At 42.4% G+C, this 23,140-nt stretch overlaps 1 protein-coding gene across 2 annotated transcripts in view; it reads right to left on the bottom strand.

Annotated features, from left to right (window-relative positions):
* The window catches only part of SCUBE2 (signal peptide, CUB domain and EGF like domain containing 2), a 45,079-nt gene extending 22,171 nt beyond the window's left edge, over window positions 1-22,908 (bottom strand). Inside the window, exons 1-13 of one of the 2 annotated variants that reach the window (XM_076344030.1) lie at window positions 22,788-22,908; window positions 20,308-20,430; window positions 19,736-19,861; window positions 16,590-16,724; window positions 10,831-10,956; window positions 10,322-10,438; window positions 9,358-9,447; window positions 7,565-7,681; window positions 6,438-6,560; window positions 4,509-4,625; window positions 1,948-2,070; window positions 1,334-1,450; window positions 629-715 (exon numbers count right to left, since the gene is read on the bottom strand). In XM_076344030.1, the coding sequence (XP_076200145.1) occupies window positions 629-715; window positions 1,334-1,450; window positions 1,948-2,070; window positions 4,509-4,625; window positions 6,438-6,560; window positions 7,565-7,681; window positions 9,358-9,447; window positions 10,322-10,438; window positions 10,831-10,956; window positions 16,590-16,724; window positions 19,736-19,861; window positions 20,308-20,430; window positions 22,788-22,893 (1,507 nt within the window). In that variant the 5' untranslated portion in view covers window positions 22,894-22,908. The remainder of the gene's footprint in view (window positions 1-628; window positions 716-1,333; window positions 1,451-1,947; window positions 2,071-4,508; window positions 4,626-6,437; window positions 6,561-7,564; window positions 7,682-9,357; window positions 9,448-10,321; window positions 10,439-10,830; window positions 10,957-16,589; window positions 16,725-19,735; window positions 19,862-20,307; window positions 20,431-22,787) is intronic. The other variant, XM_076344029.1, reaches the window with a different exon arrangement.
* Between the last annotated feature and the right edge of the window lie 232 nt (window positions 22,909-23,140).

The following is a 23,140-nucleotide window of genomic DNA, read 5'->3' as shown; positions in this document are numbered from 1 at the left end:
TGATATAAAGTGAAAAGCGGTCATCACAGAAAACCCGAAGAGATGCCAGCTTCCTCCTGCTGTGAAGCTGGTTCACAACTGGAATTGGAACAAAGTGTGATAGGTTTTATTTTATTAAAAAAAAAAAAAAAAAAGAGAGAGAGAAGAAGAATGAGATCAAGTCCAGATCTGCTACTGGGTCAATCAAATAAAGGTTAGCTGAAATCAAAGGAGATACTCCAAACCAGTTCAGAAAGTAGTTTGTCTATATAAAATAGCACCTCTTACCTATTTAGCTTTAAATGCTTTCTAAACTTTACTGTCCAACAGCTCAACCTAAACATATTGTATGTTGCCCACACTGTCCAGTTTGGATGTCTAGAAAGAGGCATGACACTCCTGGCCTAGCTGTTTATTTCACTACTGATCTTTTTCTCTTTCCTTATTTTTAAGTCTTATAGTTTGAGTGATGCTGATGAAGCCGTACAAGGGGAATTTCCTGCTGTAATCATGAACTGCAATCACGAGGAAGAAAAAACAGAGGGCGTATAATGGAGAGGGAAAATAGAAAGTAAACAGAAACACCCTTATTTCAGTTATCTATTAAAAGAAATCAGTCAAATCATACAACAGTAAATCTAGTTATTACCCAGCCAGCTGGATGCATTTGTATTTTGCTGCTTTTTCTTAAGCTGAGATGACCTGCCACAGGTGAGGGTGTAGGCATCTTGTGTTCCTAACAGACAGACCATACAGACAGACAGTAAAGACAGAGGCACTGTACACAGACTGAAGACTCCTGTAGTATAAAAGACATTTTTAATTTGTTGATCGGCATCATCATCTTCACCTTTTTCAACAATGTTACTCATAAAATACTCCACACTAGAGCTTGTCTCTTCCAAAGCAATTTAAAGGGTTCAGGAAGAAAAGCAGCATCTGTCCCATAAGCACTGGCCAAGTCTGCATGCTGTGTCCTGTGGGGTGGAGGGGCTGTGCAAGCAAAATCTCAGACCCCACACAGGGCTGGAATGCCTTTGCCCCATTCAACAGTGGCTCTCGGGGCCAATTAAGGAATGGCCCAGGGAGCACGGAGAATTCTGCCCTGTCCTCCCCAGCTTCAAAACGACAGTTGTCATGAGAAGGGAATCTGAGGGTAGAGTGGTTATAAAAGACAAGGAAAGGGGGACTTTCTTGGGACACGGGCAGGGATATAGCCCTTTATTATCTATAGTGAAAGGGGAAAGGTCCCTGTTAATTTTTTATTTCTTGGGGCTTCCATGAGAGTTAGGAGGTTTGCTACTCTTACACTCTCTACAGAATCATATGCTTGTTTTTGTTGGTTTTGACTTACCAGAAAATACCTGAACATCCGAAGAGCAGCTTAAGAAGCATCTATCGCTCCCACCACTCTTAATGCAGTGCAGCAATACCTTGGGTGACATATTATCAGGCAAGGGACCCTTCGTCTCTAAATAGGATAAAACAAATACTCGCAGAAGTAAAACATCTACATACACCCTACTAATAAATCTTCATGCAGCTGCCTTTGTAGCTGGTACCTGAGAGCACCCATGTAATTAATATGCTGTTTAGACAGAAAATCAAAGCAAAATAAAATCACTCGAAGATCACACCACACAAGTAATTTGCTTTCAGGTAAAGCTATCATCAGCAAACCTTCTCATGCAGAGAAACAAAAGGAAATAGAAGAACGAGCTAGATAAAAGCACAGGAAAGAAAGCATCAAAATCCCTCAAAGTATCTCCTGTTTTTGGGTTTGGTTTTTTTCTCATTTTTACCAGTTTCAACATCAGTACCATCAACGCCTGACCAAAAAGTAAAGCGGAATACCGGGAATGATGACTCATACCACTTAACTGGACAGATCAAGATTTTCAGATTTGACTATAACCACATGGCCATCAGACACATCAGGAACAGAAATGTATTTACTAGGCACCTTACCAACACAATCCTTTTTATTCCAGTGTAATTTGTAGTTAGAGTGACACAGGCATTCATAGTCTCCCAGCGTGTTCACACACAGCTGTTGGCAACCACCATTGTTGATGCTACATTCATTAATATCTACAGAGGAAAGGTAAAAAATACTTTTAAAAAGTTACTCTTGCCAAAGTTCTGTACTCTAACTCCACTAGGTAAACATGTACACAAATACTGCTTAGTAGAGTTTGGAAAAGATTTTAGGAATGCTATCTGAACACCCACCTTGAGATAGTTTTGTTTTCATGGAAATCCTTTGATAAATATCAAAATTGATCAAATGTTGTCAGAGGGGAGATGTTAGGTATGTCCTTAAACCACATAACTAAAAAAATATCCAGCCTCAGCAATATGATAACAAATTAACTCAAAGAAAAGGAGACCAAATCAAGTCTGCATTGCACTGTGTCTGGTTAATTAATATTTCTTATTTGGAATAAAGACAGACAACATGGACAGGATTCATACTGATCAATCCTCCAAAGTGCTCAGGTAGATACAACTGCTGTGGAACACTATTTGACTCCATGTGTGCAAATAACACCATTGTATCACCATTGTCCCTTTTGGCCAATTATCCAATTTCAGGGCCTTGCCCTGCCCAATAAACGCCAACAGGAGGAGAAACTACTGACAACACAACATACTGCCTTTGGTGCAAACTTGCATGCTGATGCAGAATATACTGTTCACCAGTGGTGTATCCCAGGGGTCAATACTGGGGCCAATACTATTATCCTCTTCATTAAACCTGGATGATGGGACAAGAGTTCACCCTCAGCAAGTTCGCAGATGATACAAAACTGGGAGGAGTGGCTGATACACCAGATGGTTGTGCCACTATTCAGAGGGACCTTGACTGGCTGGAGAAATGGGCCGACAGGAATCTCATGAATTTCAACAAAGGGAAATGCAAAATTCGATGTCTCTGCTTCTCAGATCCACCCTGATGACTGCTTCACTTGTCTCCAGTAGCTTTATGGCAATTATACATAAACCTAGAAAGCTGCAATCGGGAAATCTCTTGCGAGTCCCAGAAAGTTTGTGCAACTGAGGGTACCCACTTCTATGTACACTTTTCTCAATAACAAGTTCTTGTCACTGCTCTCCCCAACCATTTGTCCCCCCCTCTAGATAGGTAACAATTTGGTAAAAAACACTGCGAAACAGATTACAAAACTGAGCTAATTTCAGGGGAAAAACATGCTACTAACAGAACTGAGACAGCAGGGGTAGGAATGAGCAGCGGAGGAATAATGGAGAAAGAAGGGAACACCTTAAATTGGTACTGCTGCCTAAGATTCCACAAAATTAGCCCAAATCTTTGGTTTTCATTGACCTTTTGTTAGGATGCTGCATGCAATGGCAACCTATTATCTCCAGCACTTATTGGCTTCTTCCATATAGGTCAGAAGGTGTATACTCAGTATCCCTACCAGCTTTGACACAGCCTGTGATTGCCAGTAAGTGAAGGACTTACTATGGTACAAGGATTAATGTTTTCTGCACAGGAGTATGATATGAAGAGGCCAATTAGCAGCCAACAGCAAAATTACAGCAAAATAAAGAAATGGAATTAATGCAGAGGAATTCATGAGAATAGACTTCTTTTAGCAAGCAGAACACATGAACAGCGTTACTGCCCATGCAGACAGGTTTCCCTTTTCATCAGGATAAAACGCAGTGATGTTGTAGCCCTGTAATCTTCTTTGCAGACTTTCTAGAGGCAGAGGTTAGAACAGATCAGGCACACAGAGATCTCTAAATTGTTATCTCCAAGTTCAAATGTGCTCATTCTGCCTCAGAAATAAATAGGTCTTACTCAGAATTAAGTAAGCATATGGAGTCAGTAAGGTCTTGCCTAGAGTTCATATAAAACAGGTTTAATTCCATTTAGTGTCCAGTTATTCACATTTCCTCATGTTAATTCTAGGAGTTTGTTGCAGAAATACTCACACTTGACACACATTGAGGTTCTGTGAACATTCTTCTCCCTTTCCTTTAACTTTTCTCGTAGGAAAGACATAAAAGATTTAAGAGTATTAATCTCGGCCAACGTAAATCAGTGGTACTACATCAGCTAAATTCCAATCTACATCACATGAGGATCTGACATATGCACAAGAGCAACCTGCAAAACCGTAATTTTCTAAGTTGTCCAGAGCTTCCTGTTCTTTAAGGAAGAAAGATCTTCCTGTTCCACTGACTTTTCATTAAAGTCAATGAGACTTCTGCATGTAAAAAATCTATCAAATTATGGCTTTCATATCCAGGTGCAAAAAGCATCAGATAGTCACATGTACTTTCTGGATGCAGGTTAGAAAGGGAAAATCATTTGAGCAAAGACAGAAATGAGCAGGATTAGTTTCTACTTTTGCTGTGTCTCCTTATCATGGCAAAGAGTAAAATTTACTCTATACGCCTACTGTATATACATAGGCTCGTGTGTTGCACAGACACTAATTAGACCTGTGGCAACAGCACTCTATCAGCACAGCCTGCAGTGTCTTTTTATAACTCACCTCCACAATGTGTGAAGCCATAGAGAGCGTATCCTTTGTTGCAAGTACACTCAAAGGTGCCTGGATGATTGATGCACGTGTGGTCGCACGTCCGTTCAAAAGAGCATTCATCAATGTCTGCAAGTTTTAAAGGGATACATCAGTATCTTTCAGCCTGACAAGGGAGCACTGATGAGCTAACGAAGTTGGACAGAGATGTGCAGATTTATATAAACTAAGCAAATAATGTAAAATAATGAAATGACAACTTTTAAAAGAACAATTAGTTTGCCAAACAAGCTTTTCTTGGCAAACATGAAAGCTGCTGCTACATTTTTTAACAATTATGTTTAAAATAAATTATTCTCTTCTGTGGGAGAAAAAAAATGCTGACAACACTCTTATTTCATTAAGAAAAGTCTACATAAGGTCTGCAGAAATAGATTTACAAAAGAGTATTGCCTTTGCTTCTTCCCCATAAATGAAAGCAAAGGCCACATTTTTCACTCTATATAAATATGCAGTGCCTGATTTAAGTCTGCTGAAAATCACCATGTTCTGAGATACACCTGAAGACAGATGACTGGAATAATTTGGTGAATTTTTCCATGGATCCATCATACTGTATATTTAGACTTCAATGTCTGTCTCTAAAAGCTGCTGAGATATCTGTTTTCTTCAGTGAAAGTTTTCCTTGGCATTACAATCACTTTGCACACATCTTCTTTGTAAAGCATAGTTAGTATAATAGCCTAATCACGATCTCAGTGAATTGAATGGTAAAACAGTAAAATTACCATCACTTTCTGAGGCCCTGAATGTTTATTATACCATCAAAAGCACCTAAAACTTCTGTGCTAGTACATTATGCATGCCATGTAAGAATGTTGCAAGATACAAAAAGGATACATCAACATCACTGACACATTACATCATTTTTTTTCTTGGGCTCTGGCATGCTTCAAGATACCACTTTTGAAACAATCTAAGGAAAGTAACAGAAGTGACAGGGACTAAAGGGAGATGCAAGTCTTTAAAATACATTCATAAACAGATTCCATTAAAAAACCCACAAACTATCTTGAAAATCTTATCTTATGTTTTTATAGTAAGTTTGTTCGTATAAATAGTTGTCCTTCTTTGTCTGATTTAAAAAGAATAAGAATGCAGCAAAAGCCCAGGTGAAAGCTACCTTCTGTTGGTCAGTTCAGCTTTCTGAAATTCATCATTAATGTCAGCTGGTTGTCTAGGAAATGGAATTATTCACCTCCCCAGTTGGCTGATTGGCTTTACATTGTTTCATACTGTAGCTTTTCCAAAACCATAGACCATTTTGATCTTTACGTTTTAATGTATTTAAGCAGCTGAAACAGGATTGCTAACTCTATATGTACAAACCATTATATAGAAAAGCAAATATGCTTTGCAAGTCTCACAGGAGAAATCTGTCATCCTAAAAATCAAATGCTCTATGATGTTTTAGGGAATAGTGATTCCAGTCTGTATACAGGCCTGTAATTTCATAGATCACGTTATATCTTTTTTTCTTTAAATAATGAACTCATGGCATCTAAATATCCCATTAAGAAAAAATAATTTCACTGCAATGGTGAACTAGTCAGTAAGATGGACAGAGAGATATTGTCTATTTTCCCCTGTAAATTATTTTAAGACCATTAATAGAAGGGGGGGAAGCGTTATGCTCATAAAGAGCTTTTTAATTTGATGCTATCTCTGTCGCTTCCAGATAATAGTTCACTGTGCCGTTAAACATACCTCCTACAATAGTATCAATCCAACTGTATTAACTCAACAGCTGTTTCAGAAAGAAAAAAAAAACAAAACTGAGGCATGAAAATTATTCTGGAGTCCATTATCACTTCATCATTGCAGTAGATGTTCAAGCCATGCTGATTTGTTCTACTTCTATTGCCTCTCCAGTGCACATACCTTGACAAGACTTCTCATCTGTTAATAATTTAAATCCTTTTCTGCAGCTGCAATCAAAACTGCCAACAGTGTTTTTACAGAAATGATCACAGCCTCCATTATTGGACTGGCATTCATCAATATCTGTAACAAAAAAAAGTGCTTCAGCAAATAAACACAGTACATTCAACATACTTCCACTGCCAGATCCAGAAAACAGTCACGTCCAATTGGTTAGAGAAGCCCAGAAACAAATCTACTGAGACTACTACAAATTTTAAGGAAGATCAGATCTAGCTCTTAAGAATGACCTGGCCCATTCAGCCCCATGACAGTGTTATTTGCTTTCATTTAACGTATTGCTGTTAGTTACATTTGGGTACATGTATTCACAAAAGACCATTTCCCTAAGTTCTGTTTGGAAACACTTTGACTTAAATGCTTTCTAACAGGTTTTAGCTTTTTAAACATTCTCTCCATTTCCTCTTCCTAAGCCCTGCAGAAATCTCAGACAGAGACTTCCTGAGCTACCCTGTCCTTTTCATGCCAATATTAGAATGAGTTCTTTATCTAATATTAATTGACTCAGGCATGAGGATTCCATCATTTTTGCCTAGCAGAACAGTCTTAACATCTAATTACTGGAAAATGTATTCTAATATACAACCTAAATGTCCCTTTGCTCCTTTCCAGTACTCTCATTAGAGCTGCTTGGACCAGTGTAAGTAATTCTACTCACACATCCCTGTTTACACACTGATATTTACTTACAAACTGCTCTAATACCCAGCTGACTGCAGGTAAAATAGCAGACTATTGGACTGTATGCCTGTAAGAACCTACACACCTACCTCCCCCCAGTACTGACCTCTACTTTACCACAGATCTGTATTACCTCCTACCAAACCTCATCTGTGAAAAATGAGGCCATCTTGGCAGGAGGGGTGGAAGTGGTGAGGGGGAGGGCAGAGCAGCAGAGATTCTCTGCACATGATGCACCTGATGCGATGGAAACCCCTGGCTGCAGTCCTTTCTTAGGTCAGATTACACATACTGGTTTTCCTCTGGACAGTGGATTACCTTCATTTGGAGATTAATACCTTACAGCAAGGTGTTGGTACACACGTGTCCACGAGTGTAAAATTCACCTTTACATGTCTTCCCATCAAACTGGAGCGTGAATCCAACAGGACAGCTGCAGTGAACTCCGGTCGATGTATCTTTACACGTACGATCACATCCACCATTATTTACTGCACACGTTTCTAGCCAACAAGATAAAGCTGAAGTTTGCTCAGGGATATTATAATGGTAACAAGAAACATCATGTGATACAAGGCACGGTTCCAAGCACACTGCTATTCAACCACATTTAGTCTAGTATACATGAGCAGCTACTAAATACATGTGTTGGCAAAATCCCTGCCTCAGCTGTCCATTTTTTTGTGGAGACTCTACAAACTAAGACAGTGTCTCTGGATATTCTCGTCCTTAAATGCAAATCCCTGCTCCTTGCTGATGAATCTGTTCCTGTCAGTCTGTCTCCTTATGCCCACACTCAATGCCGGCTGATCCTCTGACACTTCCCACCAATGCTCAGACACCTGGTAACACTCAGCACTACTAAACCAGTTTTCTTAAATCCCTCCCAATACACCTTCACATGCTACCTGTGCTCCCAGTCATGGTGGATTACACCCACACCAAGCGTTCCTTCAGGCTTGTAACCCAGGTGCCATCTCAACCTAACGTTCCTCTAACTTCCCCCTCTGCAAACTACATCTAAATCTCACCAAACCTTTCTAGCAAACACCCCTAAAATACAGTTCCTCACATCCAACTAAACAGAAATAACTCACTCTTTGGCATTCATCCTCTTGTAGTCAAGTCTAACCACCTCAGTCAGTCTAACAACCTTTTCACTGGCTGGACAAATGCAATTTTATCCAGCACATATTGATTCAGAGAGCTGCAAAGATCATTTTTTATGTCTGCTTTTTGGAATCCTCTCTTTCTAGCTCTGTCTCCTAGCTGTCCGCAGCATCAAGCATACGCTACTTATTCTCAAGTTTTGAGACCTTTACTGGTTTACTCCCTCCCAGTCTCTCATCTCACATTCAATATTGGGAGGCTGTGTCCAACATCCACATGAACACAGAGTGCCTCTTCTTTCTTTCTCTTTGCACAGAAATGTCATTTTTTTGAAAATGAGGCTATTCATTTAGGTGTCTAAATATGGATTCAGGAGCTCCAAGCTAGCCCTATACTTCTGGTAGTTTCTTCCTCAGCCTCCATGCTCCATGCCAGTTCTGTGCCAAATGCCAATAAGCACAGTAAATCACCCTGAATGCCTGGAGTAAAGGCTTTTGAGAGGTGCACATCCACTGACCCAGCTGCCCTGAGACCACAGCGATCGTTTCTCATGCCAGTGCCTTCCCAGTAGTGACAGACCCTCAGAGGCTGGCATTCTGGGCCAGATGTGAACACCTCTAGGAAGAATAAGATGGCCTTGTATCCTAACATGTCCTTCTAGATGCAATCCACCACTAGGCCAAATTCTCTTCCATGCAGAAGTATACTTTCAATTGAAGACAAGCAGGTAAAACACTGCTTCCTCCACAATCACTTGGCTAAAACTGTAGCACAGAAGGAATTGTACTGCAGTCCCATGAGGAATTAGAACCAGTGAAACATACACTACTTCAAGGGCAACTTCCTGACACCTCCTACTGACCGTCACAAACAATGTACATAGTTTCTTATACATTATGGAATAATACTATTTCCTTAAAAGGGAGTGGAGCATCTCAGGCAGATTCAGCCTGAGATGAATCTGAGATCATTCAGCCCAGAGCTATGATGGTTACAACAAAACCCCCCCAATTCTTCAATCTAAAAGGTTTCAGCAAACAGCAAAATTATTTTGGATAAGCACTTTTACCCATAAGCAACCGTCGCTTCACCCTCTTGTCCACATCAGCTCCTGCTGTAGTGTTTCCCTCAGAAATTTCAATAGCAGCCTCTTCCCTCTCTGTAAGGAACATGAAAAAAGCAAATGAGTAAAGGTCCTTGACCAGAAGCCTCATCTGATATCCAATACATACACACATGCAAACAGCTGCATCGCACGCTGAATTATCAGAGACAGTCGGAACTGACTAGGCAATTTTTTTTTTTTTTTTTAAAGAAAGTAATAATGAAAATGATGAAGACCCTTCAGTCAAAACCATGAGAATACTTTGCTTTTGTTGCTTCCTTACAACTCATATTTGCTTCAGTATTCTTAACAAAACAGATGTGCTACGGATGTAGTGAACAGCAACAAGATGAAAGAACTAATTGAACTGTCATGAACTGTTCTGTTAAGAGCACACTGTCATCATCTATCATGGACTAATACAAGGACCAGCCAGTTACGCCTGAGCATTTGATTTCAATCAAGAGACAGCAAACTCTTCCAGAGACCGGAAGAGTTTATAAATCTTAAGTGCTTTCTTTACTGGATAATTGCCTTGCAAAAATTGTACTTTAATTCACTTTGAAGTTCTGGTTTTAACAGACATACTGCTTGGTTACACTCTCTGGCTCATGCTATACAAGAAATTGAACCTAAAATATCCTAGAGGAAAGGGAATCTTCTGTGGTTAGTGACAGGCCTTGTGCTTCAGAGGGACCAGTGATAATTACAGGCTGCAGTAGCATTAGGTAGCTACTTATATAGGGAAGCATAAGTTGCCTGGACCCAACCAACTCACTCATGCACTAGCAGGTTTCTTAGCTTTGGATTCCTTGACATTTTCTAGCCATACTATTTTGAGGAGCATTAATCATGCACACACAGCAACGCCACACCACTCTAGAGTTGCTCATCAACAGAAAACTACTTCCCTCCACCGTATACTGACCCAGGCAGGTTTTCCCGTCCACATGCATGATGTACTTGGGGTGACATCCACAAATAGGCCCATTATCAGCATCATCACATGTATGTTGACAGCCACCATTTCCATGATTACATGTTACTAGGAAGAAAATACATGTTACATCTCACAAGTACTTCCAGCATCTTTGAAAGTGTGCAATTTTGTCTCCATTTGACTATCCAATACACCTTCCTAACATGCTCCTTTCCTGAAGAACTCTGTGAGACTGATACACTGCAGAGCTCTCTTGTGGAGCTGAACTTCCTGTCACTATGAATGATGGCACAACTCCCAAACTACAGGTATTGTAGCAACCAATAGGCTGGTGTGATAGTGTCCAGCAAAGCCATTGATTCTAGTTTAATTCAAATGCGCACAATTTAGGCGTGTCATCCCTGTTTAGCTATAACATACCAAATCCCTTATCATTGCAAACAGAACACTATTTGTTCACTTTGGGAAACCATAAGCATACGCAGAATGTTGCATACAAATGCAGCTCCTCTGGTTCTTGGACAGTTCAAATCCTGGTCGGCATTCACAGGCAACTCCTCCTTTGGGCGTTTCTCTGCAGATGTGGGCACAGCCATGATCTTTATTCATGCAGCTCATGCCTTCTGCAAAACAGGACAAGTGCAGGAGCATCAGCATCCTCAGCATCTCTGTGTGCAGGCAACAGTCAAATAAAGTCAATTCAATACACACACGGACAACAGCCTGCTACTTCTGGGAAGACTGTACAGTGTTAGGACAAGAAGTGTAAGCTTACAGACAGGAAAGGCAGAAAGTCCAATCCTGCAAAGTCAATGGCCCCAAGGTTTCTCCATCTGTGATCTTTTCTGTGCCCACGTTCTTTGACTGCAAGGTCAAAAAGCAACATCCCTAGATCTGTACAGCATCGGCATTCTCATCCAATGCTCTCAACTTTATACCAGTGTTTATAAAACCTCTTCATTTCTTTTATAAAAATGGCAAGATCAAAGCCTAAAGAGCAGCCACCAGACACAGGAATGCCTAGGCCGACAGTCACAAAAGGCAACCCTACTTCAACTACTGGCCTACAAAGCAGATTCCCAAAGTCATAACCTACCTCAGCAGTGACCAAGTGGTGACCAGGCAGATGTGCAGATTGTACATATGCTATATGTCAATTCTCTTTTTTGTTAACCATTTTGTTTTAATTTTTTTCTGATTTCAATACATACCTCCCAAAATAACCCCACTGGGGATTATCACAGTGTTCTGTATTTCTACACACCTTCCCAGCTGGACAGAATTTAGTGCCAGTGTCTGCTTTAACCAAATGAAAAAGCAATGTGACACTAGTGACTTTCTTCCTTTTGGTGCACCTCCTAAAATCATCCTGTCATTTTTGTCTCTGACAGTTACAAGCTGTTCGTGCACTAACACTCAATGACTGCCAGAGTGTCTTGTCTGGCCTTTGCAAAAAGTTGAAGTCAATTAAACAGGGAGCAATTGTTCCTAGAATTATTGTAAAAACTTCTTTCCCCTTGCCCCATGGTTCAGCTAAATCAATGCCTTTGCCATTGGCAAAATGGTGACACAATTTGTACACACACAATTTAAAACTACACAGCAGCTGGCTGAGTTATCAAATGGGATCATTAGACCAAATTAAAGGAATAGTTTTTCTTCTAACAGTACACCACAGATTTTTGCTGAAGTCTTCTATAGTGCTACAAAATTGGGAGAGAAGACAACTGAATGCTCCCTCCTCAGGTATATGGAGAACCCACCTCTGCCATCAAATTCTCTGCCTTGGTGCATTTGGCTTTTATAAGACATGTTACACCAAAATGCTCTTTCTTCTTGGTGAGAACACTTCATTTGAGAAGACTAAGTAGAGCATACTTTGGCTGCAAGGGCTTATCCCACATTACCTCAGTGAACTTCTACTGAGTTGAGCAGATGCACAATCAGAGAGAGAATGAAAAGGGTGACCATGCTGCTAAAAAGGGATTGTGTGAACAATTCCACACCCTATATATTTTTTAAAACTTAACACAGCCCCTTTTGCAGCCTTATTACTAAATGAAACAAAAACACTGTATTGGCAAGCAGAGGTCAGATCGTCACCATTATTCCACTACACTTCAACTAGGTCCTTGCTCTGCACACAACTATTCTCGCCATCTGAAGCACAAGCTACAGTACCCTTTATTAAGACAGCTTTAAGCACCAAAAGAATGGATAGTGCAGAGCCTAGATTATTCTGCTCTACTGGCTTTTTGATTCCTTTCCCACAGTGAGGACTCTGTAGAAGTCTAACAAGACAATGACACTTCAAATCCTGCAGCACACAGACACAGCCCAAGGACCCCACATGAAAGCTGTCATCCATTATTGTGCTGTCATTCAAGGAACAAGACAACCTATGAGGTCACAAATTAGCCTCATTAACTCTTGTGCTTTTGTGACACTTCTGTTCTTAAGCATGCAATATGATTTGGTCTGTTAACTCAGAGGCGTTAGAAAGCATTAAGAGAATTAGCAGCTTAGTTTCTGTTAACAAAGTTATTCTTTTGTCTCTATTGAGCTACCAAAGGGGAAACTGTTCGAGCAGGTACTTTGGTAAAGTTCACTGACATCAGACAAATCATTTAAATGCTCAATTTGGGATTGCTCCGTTCTGAGTGAGCAGAATTCAATCAGGTCTCCACAGAAAGCTAAAACTGCACTTCCCAAACCAGGGCACGTTTTAATAACAAAGTACCCATTGTGTAACAAGGTACATGACCAAACCCACCAAAATCTAGTTGACCCAAAAGACAACGTTTCATAGAAGATACACACATCCACACGTTCTAGCATTTACTATGAAGCCGCTGCTTGTTTCCAAAGGTGGTAGAAGATTTCTACTCAGCCCCATTTTATAAGGTTGTATTAAAGAAACATCTGTAAAACCATAAATGCTGTGTGACTGCAAACTCCTTCATGGACACAAAGTCGCCCAGGTCACATTGTTCCAGAGCTGTTGCAATGGCAGACAAGGAAGCTGAATCCAGTGCCTGCCTGGCCTCGCGGACCCCAAGCCAGATGAGTCCTTTCTGATGACTGGACCTTCGCAAAGTTACCCAGCAAACTTCAGTAAGATCTGAGCACTCCTGTCACTGACAAGACACAGGCAAAAAGCCAGCATGGTATTTCCCTATAAGATCGTGTTAAATTAATCTCTTGCATGTATGATCTGTGTTTAAATCTTTGTCTTTTTTACACAGAAGACGTAGGGACATCACCACCAATCTGCTAAGAATATTAAGGCTCCATTTAGGGCACATTCAAACAGGCGCTCAATAGGACAGAGGGAGAGGACGCAATTGTACGAAGAACTACCAGAGATTCTCAGAGGCACCCTCTAATAGGCAAATGGCAAGGAGCATCAGCACAGCCAGCAGAACAGGACATCCCGGGAACGCTTTAGTCTTCTTTCATGCTTTCTACACCCTTGTGTTAAGGCAACTTTTTCCAAAAAGCTTTCTAGTTATCACTGTTCTCCACAGTCAGAAGGGCTCTAAGAGCAACAGCTGGGATGGTCCCCTGTGTACAAGCTTTCAGTCCACATGGTGATTTCAAATATGGCTTTCATCTTGCAGGTCCAATTCACTCCCATTGATTCAGTCAAACAAGTAGATAGCTATGACTGTGAAATACCACAAGGGAGAGTAGCAAGATTTGTCATCCATAGCAATAGCAACCACAAGATGTACTACATATTTACTCGTGAAAAAACTCTGTTTTCCTTCAAATTTTTGTATTCTCTAATATGGAGCAAGTTAAACACAGAAACAAGCTACATGTGCATGGCTGTCCTGCCAGCTACTGTAAGAGCCTCCCAAAGTAAATCCATTCTCCCACATAGAGATGAAGAAGAGCTCATTCAGAGCAGACAGCCAAGGAAAAAAATAGGATTGTGCACAAGTTCCCAAGACACTCTTGAGTTCCTGTGGTTTAAGCAGGGGCTAGGCAGAACCATCAAGCCCCTCAGAGCACCCCTATGCTTCAGACCAACACAGTCATATCAAACGAAAAATCAACTTTAATTATCAAACTCTCCCCTAATAGCTACCTGACCTGGAGTCCCATGTCACAGTAGGTGACAGGGAATCCAGAGGATAATTGCAGATAGTCTTGGAAAGGCAGATGACTCGTAGGCTCCCCTGTTACACTGGTCATCAGGAGGAATACAACAGCCCCAAGCCTCTCTATTTCTCATATATCAACTCCAGTTCACTCTTTTCCTGTGTATGTAAAGGCCAGTATTGCAGATCACTAGGAAGGTCTCTCAAGCACTAATGTATGCACTCTCTTAACTGGGCTGGGAGACAGGGAAGGAAATACTCCCTTATATTACAGATGAGGAGCAAAACTGAATAGACAGGCTAGGCAGTAGGTGCCAAATGCCGTTTCGATCAGTGCTGTGAGGTCTCAAAAGAGAACTAATAAAGTATATACACTGAGAGATGCATACACAAGGCAGAGAATAGAAGACCTAGCAATGAACAGAAAAGCAGAGAACAAAGTGAGGGGAAAGATAAAGCAATGAGATTTGGCTTAGAACAGACCTGTCCACCCAGGGGGAGAAAAAAAAAAAAGAAAGAAAGAAGTGGGGAATCCTGTGGAGCACTTCTTCACAGTAATGGGGGGGAGGCAGGAGGGAAACAGTTACAGCATGATAACCTGAGAAAATAGCTTTTAAAGAAAACAAAACAAACACTTCTGTATTTTAGTATGAAGAAAAAAAGCATTTGAGGCAAAAACAGTATGGGTTTTTGTCTTAAGACTGGTTTTCATAAAAATATATTTTATTTAGTAGTTTTTAGAAAAAAAATGCATCTTTTTTTCCTCTTGCTTTTCTTTTTCAAAGAAAAATAAAGACTAAATGAAGTGGAAATTTGGTATTACGGAAAAAAGGCCTTTTTTGCCAAAAGGTAAAAGAAATTAACTGCATCTTTAAAAACAAGAGAACAGAGGTAGAATTCCAAAGGTACAATTCAGGGAACAAATATTAATGACAGGAAATGCTGCTGCTGTTAGCTCAGGAGAGTAGAAGGTACTCACGTAGCAGCAAGTAAGAATAAAAAGAGTTGGAAGTTTTTCCTCACTTGGCATCGGACAAGACAAGGAGTTCAAGCAACTGATTTTCATCCTTAGATTCTTCATCCATGCACACACACAAACACACATCACTGCTAGCAAGGCAACATGAAGGGAAAATGCCTTGCCCCACCACTGCAGCCTTCCTGCTTGTCCCCAATCCTGGCTCAGCTCCTGAAGTGGCAAGCTGAGCAGTGGCCTGAGAAATCACCATGCATCAGCAGACCCCCATGAGACCAAGTCCAGTACCAGAGAAGCTGAGAATACAAATTCTTAATTCAAACAAAAGATCAATTCAGCTATGTCAGATGACAGCCACCTCAGTGCACTCATCTGTGGATGGCCATATATGTCTATAAATGTTGATCTCTTCACTATGGGGATTTTTAAAGTGAGATTTGTTTATTCATGCCCAGATTCCTCTTATAGTCATGCCAACGATAAGCCACAGATTAAAGAAAGCTTTGCAGCTTTAAATACTTCTTAGTAAGAAATACACTGTACAGTTCAATGGACAACTCCCTGATCTGAGCAACCACTTTAAAGTATTCCCTAAGGGCATCCAAAATAATTTTGTTCAATCCAATGTCTAATTAGATATCCAAGGCTCTCTGATCTCTCAAAGGTCGCTTCATAAAGGTTTCACTCAAAACAAAGAACGTGATTTGAATACCTTTGGGGCCGACAAACAATAAATCTCTTAGCTGAAACCTAAACACTGTACCGGGAATCTAAAAGGTACCTGAAGGTAATGCAGGTATTGCCCTGTAACTAAAGCCAATGGAAATGGTCAGAACTCACTGTCCTTCAATTTGTTGCCAGTCCCTGGATCACGACACAGCTTAGCTGCACAACAGAGCATAAAGTACACTGAGAATACAGCAGTACAGCCTTTAACAAGCACAACACTGCAGACATACAGGTGGGATCAAAGGGGCAGAAGGGATGTAAAGAGTCTTCAAAGTCACTTAGAAGATTCTGACACACTGTTCCTTTTAAAAGGAGTGAGGACTTCAAGACCCTTCACAGCTTTGAAAAACTCAACCCAAAAATACTTTCGAAGCTCCTTTAGAGATTTTGCAGTTAGCTTCTGTCAAAAACTCCTGCTTGGTGCCTGGAGGGAAGCAGCCAGTACCTTCTGAGCGGTGGATGCATGTATGCTGGTTATCACTTAGAAAGAACCCTTCCTTACAGCGACATTCATAGCTCCCCACAGTGTTGACACAAACATGCTGGCAACCACCGTTGTTGAACATGCATTCATCTGTATCTGAAAGACAGAGAGAGAGGAAGAGAGAGATCAGCTTTGTACTAACACCAGTACACCCATATTGGCAGCAGCCACTCAATACGCAGTACAGACAGACATCTACTCGGCATGTAACCACCCAGGCAGCTTAGACACCCCAGGCTAGCCTGTTGTTGTTGTGCTGTCACCCTTGGGAAAGTATATTTTTGCTGCTGCTCTTCCCCTGTTTGCAGCTTGCCCAATCAGTCACAGGGCTCCCAAGAAATGCTGGCAAACTAACCAGTTACTGGTTACAACTAAGGCAGAGTAGCCTCGGTGCAGCCAGAAGCAGGGCTCCACACTCCACCTACGTGAACGTACTCTGCCTCTCAGTGCAGCTGGATAGTACTACCACTCAGCAGCCTAGCACATTTACAACTAGGCTGAGCATCTATACATGGTTCTGTCTTGTTCAGTGGGACGCAACTGTGGCTCCAAGCCCATCCGAGCTATAAAAGCTGTTTTTCCAGAAAGCTCCCCATTCTAAAGCAAAGGTGGAACAAGAAAAATACAAACCTCAAAATAAACTTAGCTGAAAACCTATCCCCTGCTCCTTACTTTCACTCTAGCTAGAATTCACACATCACATCTGTTCTGATGCTCAGTTTGATTTATTATCCTCCTCCCTCAACTCTAGGTCATCACCACTTACCATCAAGGCTGCTGCTGTATTGCCTGACTGCAGTCAAGGACAAGAGCGGAAGTTCTGGAAATAGTTTTAATGTTGATTTTGCAATATTCAGAGCTTCAACAATACCAGAGAATATAGAAAGGTTCTGCTTGCAAGATAACCAAGAGAAACAAAGAGCAGAAAAACTTCAGCTAAGCCTCTGAACAACAGGATGCTCATCCCAACCTCCAATTCTTTGGAATTTTACCCCTTAATAAGCGCAGGTTTTTGTAACTACCACCAGCAAAGAATTTTCCTCCTTAATTTTCAGAAATGCCAATTTGAACAGGAAGTAAAAATGCTCAGTCCCTTAAAAAACAGGACAAAATGTTGCTGAGGCAAAGCACTGGTCTCATTTGCAAATTCATATGGAACATCATGTTTGCTCCCTGTTCTGTTCATTGTTCCTGTGCTAATAGTACAATGTTTTTAATTTAACATTGTAGCATTTCTGGCATAAAACAGATGTCTTCTAAAAAAGGAGAAAGAGAAAGGCTTTTAGTAAGAAGCATAACATAGTATTACAACAGATTTAATTTCTACTGAAGGCAACAAGTAAGCCAATTGGATGCAAAAGAATGTGACCTGCTGTAGCAAAAAGAGCGGCTGACATATCTCCATCACCGAGAAGCTGAGTATTTTAGAGTGCTACAGTGATGTGAATGTGCAAACAATCATGAATAAACAGCCACCATGAATCTTTAGTACTACAGATTTGAACTCCAGCAGATGTTTCTGTCTTACAGACCTTGGAAAGCTTTCAAAAAAAATCATCTCTTTCCAACAAGTAATTGTCTATTTGGCTTAAACCCAGGCACGCAGCCGAGATCTTCAAAAATAAGGGTGAGAGGAGGGCAACCCTGGCGTGAACAAGGTAAATAAACAGATTAAGAGAAGATGTGATCCAATTTGCTGCATGCCAAAATATTTATTTAACATTTACATCACATCTCAAAATTGGCAGGTCAGTGGTAAAAACTTCATTGTATGTCAATGACATTTTATTTTATTTTAAAAAGTCTGCCATGCAATACTGAGCAGCTTCCCAGTAACATAACAGATGGTAGATTTTGGTCGAAGTTACGTCTAGGTCTTACTGATCACAAGTCAGCTGAAGTATGCTCTAGAGGGGCTACTGGATACAAAGAGAATACACCCTTTAGTGGCATTGTAAGAGGCAATGTGTTTGTTCACATTCAGCCCTTCATGGCAACCTCAACTGAACTCCACTTTGTGTTACACAAACGCACTAGAGAAAAATAAGATGGCCTTCCTATTATTTTAAAGTATCAGCAAATATTTTGCTTTCCTCTCTACTTTCTTTAGTGAAATACTTGGAACTTAGCGACTTCATCCTCTCATCCACACTCAGTACAGCAGAAGCGAAAAACTGAGCCATCTCTGAAAAAGTAAATGGGACAGGTACCATGGTGCAGGGCAGAGCCACACAGGGTACCCAGCGTGGGTCCTGGAAGCAGGACAGCTTCATCAACATGAGGCTCTGTCCCAGGGAAATAACACCGGCAGCATGCCACACTGCCAACAGGCTGGCAACTCATGCATTTCTGTACACTGCTCCACTGTGTGCTGAAGAATACCATCACAATAAAACCACAAGGTCTTGTTACCCATTTTAAAAAAATTTTCACCTGCTGGCACACAAAAAGAAGGAAACTGTCAAGGCTGTAAATAAAGAAAAGAAAAAGAGTGTGAGAGAGTGTGTGCATGCAGGGTTCAAGGGAGTGCTCCCAGGATTGAACATGTTTCCAGAGTTGCATACTTTGCTTCACACTAACCACCCAGGGAAACTCCAAGCATTTGGCTTAGTCCCTCTGTACTTCAATGGCTTCTATCATATACAGCTACTGCACGCTCCTAATTGTCCTTTCCTTACAGCTTGCATGTCAGGAAGTACTCAGACACAGTAAGAGTGAGAAGCCCGTACATTACAGATGTATGAGAGAGAAGATTTCTAAACCCATAAAGACACCTGAAACTGATCCTAAGCTAACTTCGGAACAGAAAAGACAATGATAGCACATGTTCTTTTACATAAACTCATTTAGCATAATAATAGATGGCACTTCACACATTTTAACCCAAAGCACTTAACAGAAATGGAGCGCAATTCTCCTCATTTACAGAGGGGGAAAGAGCCACACTGGGATGGTACATCAGTACCTGGAATTCCTTAGTCCCTTATGTAACATTCTTCTCTAGCTGAGCTGATTCAGCCCAACAGATCGCCATGCATTTCCCATGGATGCAGTTAAAGCATTATGTTAGCACCACCACTCGCAATGTTCATGAACACACTTCTTACCCAGGCAGTTGTGGCCATCTTGAGCCAACATAAAGCCGTCGTAGCAAGTACAGCGGTAATTTCCTGGAATGTTGAAACACTCGTGGACACAGCCTCCATTGAAGTCGTTATCACATTCATCAATGTCTAAGGAATAAAGCAAAAGTCACCATGATGGACGCTTGCTTGAGTGTTAAAGACAGTTAGAGATGCGACTGTGTAAATGCGAGCAGCAACTGCTGTCTGAAATCATCATTGTCTTGCAAATAGACTATACTTAATGCATTACTTGCTGAATGTTTCTGAAGAGTGACAAAATGCCCTGAAATTCCCGTGTATCTTTACCTTATAGTTTTTAAGGCTGCTGGTTGAACAACAAACTAACTATTAGACCAAGTGATATTACTAGGTGAAAAGCCATGCAATCTGTTTGCCTTTGATTTTGTAAACAAGTAGTAAATCAGGTGAAGAAACAATGACTATTTTGATTTAAAATAATCCTCCACATTCTAAGCCATTATTTTTAATGGCTCTGTCTTCTTAGAAATACTTCATGCTGACACAGGCAGAGCATAGTGCTTCCATCACTTTACCTTCACATTTCTTCCCTTCGCCTGTGTAACCCACTTTGCACATGCACTTGTACAGCTTTGGGGTGTTTTGACAAATAGCGTCTGGGTGGCAGTCATCAAGCCCCAGGGCACATTCATCCACATCTGTGAAAAGACAAGATTCAGAAGGTGGAGAACAGGGCATGTCTCCTGTACACATCACTGACAAGATGAGTAAGGCAGAGCGCCTGTTTGTGGTGCGTGCACACATATTATCTGTATTTGTGAGTCAGGACAGAAACATGCAGAGACCGTATCTGAACTTAAATTTGTATAATGCTCTACCTGCATATAGATGTATTTGTATGCAATTCAGATAAGCTGGTGTTAAGCTTTTGTACCCACTTATAAATACACCCAAAATAATCTATTATGGGCTAGATCCTCCATGAGATTTAGCTAACAGTTTTACAGAGATTCATTAGAGACTGTTAATCTTTCTGGTTAATAAAAAACAGTTATTGAAAGAGTTCTTGATCACATCCGTGACATCACCCTCAGGAAGCCCAATGATTTTTAAAATAACAAGGGGAGTTTACAGAAATGTACTTTCAAAGTCACCACCAACACGTTAAAAGACTGACTTACCATTAAACAGACATACGATTTATAAATAATGCCAATTTTTTTAATACAAGAATAGTATCTGGTGAGCAGCATTGCCAAATCACCTGGCCAGCCATCACAAAGCACAGCATACTGAAGCAAAATATCCAGGTGGAAACTTCAGAGCAGAGGAAATGAGGAGAAAGGGAAACACCAACAGGAGGAAGTCCTGGAGATGAAGAAGTGTAGACAGAAGAAGAGGAAGAAAAGTTATGGGCAGCAGAAGACATCAGCAGAAGTTTTTCATACAGCAGAAGAGAATTCAAACACAGAAAGAGGAAGATTTCCAGCAACAGGCTAAAAGGAAGAATTGCAGAAGCAGCACCCCACATAGATACAAAAAGTGACTCCTAAAATAACAGGATGAATTGCAGGAGTATCAGCAGAAGGTGACTACTTAAATAGTCAGCCACTCTTTATAGTGGGGATCACTTTCTAAAGGGGAATTTCAGCCAGCACCTCTCCCATTTACAATTATAGCATTCACCTCTTTTTTTCTTCCGCACCCCCCCCCCCCCTCCCATCACAAAATATGCCTGTAGGTACTGCAGCAGTTGCCAACTTCAGAAAGTATTCATGTAGTTTTAACTCCTAATGGGGTTTGGCAGTGGGAAACAAGGCAAAGAGCCAGTGCTACAGCAGCAGTGCTCTCCTGGCTCTCAGGTGCACACAGAACCGGTAACAGTGAGGGGATCCTCAGATACCACCTCCAAAAATAAAGAGGAAGGTGGAAAACAGCCGGAGAGAGTGGCAGAATCCACTTCCTCTCAAAGCAGAAAAGTCAAGCCATTAAAAAATAGGGGAAGCAGTGAATTGAGGGAGCAAGTCATGCAAGGACGGGTACAGGGAATTGCTGAGAGGCCTCCAGCTAGTGGGATTCGGGGAGATGGGGCAGAAGGAAAGGATGGGTAGTGAAAGAAAGATAACAGACAGAAAGAACCATTAGCCACATGCGCTGGCTGCATACCCCCTGCACAGTAAGCTCTCCCCTTCCCAGCCGGGGCCTGGGAGGCAGGGGGACACACCTGCCCCGATAAGGCAGGTCCCAGAAAACACAGACCAGGGAAGGGGCTTCTTTCAAAGCTGTGGCACAGAGACGTCAACTAGATCTCATGCCAGCAGCAAAACGGTCATTCTGCTACTTTATTTTTACACTAATGCTCTGTGGTCTGCAGCGGACAGGGAAGAAGAGCAGGAAAAAAACCCAGCATTAATGCATACAGAAGCATGGAAAAGAGGGCTAGGGGGGGAAAAAAAAAAAAATCATTAGGCACAGGGAGCAAGATCTCCTCGTGTAGTGACAGTAGCCTGAGCTGAAGAGAGACCCTGGAGGAGGGAGACTGTGAGCAAACAGCACAGCCTTAAACTTGGCAGTAAGGCAGACATGGAGGAGGCTGCAGGAAGAATTACTGGGTTTATTCCTCGGCGACCAAAAGCAGATCAAGCAGCGATACACGCAGAGCTTACTTCCCTGCTCCTCCAGCAAAGGTGAGACACGTTAACCAGGTGCCCTACCCCTCGGGGGTCAGCCCTGTTCCCAGACGAGACCGCCTGGAAACCGGCATTTGAAAGTCACCAGCGGTGCCTGCAGCGCCCCGCGACGAGCGACACCCCCCGCCCCCCCGCTTCGGTAACGGTCCCCCGCTCGCCCCACCAACGGCCGCCGCTCGCCAACGGCTCCCCTTCCCTTCGCCAACGGCCTCCCGTCCGCCCGCCCGCCCCGGGTGCTGGCCCCCGGCAGCGATGGCCAGGCGCCCCGAGGGGAAAGCCGCCCGCCGGGGCGCCGGGACCGCCAGGTGCCCCGCGGGGGGAGCCGCTGTCCAGGGCTGAAGGCGAGCCGGCGGCGCGGCACTCACCGGGCAGGGGCAGGGCGGCGGCGGCGCCCGGCGCGGGGAGCAGCAGCAGGAGCAGCAGCGGCAGCGCCCGCGCCCCCGCCGCGCCGCGGCGGCCGCCGGACCCCATCGATGGCGCTGCGGCGGCTGCGCTGCTGCTGCTGCCGCCGCCGGGCGGGAGGAGGTGGCGGCGGCGGAGGGAGGTGTCTGCGGGCGGCCGGCCCGCCTCGCATTGACAGCGGGCGCGGGGCGGCGGGGCGCGGCGGCGAGGCCTGGGCGGGCCTCCCCTGCCCGGGCCTCCCTGCCCTCCCCGCTGGCCCCGCTGCCGCCGCGGGCCGCCCGGCGGCACCCAGAGGCGATGAGCGCACCCCCGTGCA

This window comes from Aptenodytes patagonicus, chromosome 7 (genome assembly GCF_965638725.1).
Source record: "Aptenodytes patagonicus chromosome 7, bAptPat1.pri.cur, whole genome shotgun sequence".
NCBI lineage: Eukaryota > Metazoa > Chordata > Aves > Sphenisciformes > Spheniscidae > Aptenodytes > Aptenodytes patagonicus.
The sequence above is the reverse complement of the archived record's forward strand: the minus strand, read 5'-3'. Positions and strand labels throughout refer to the sequence as shown.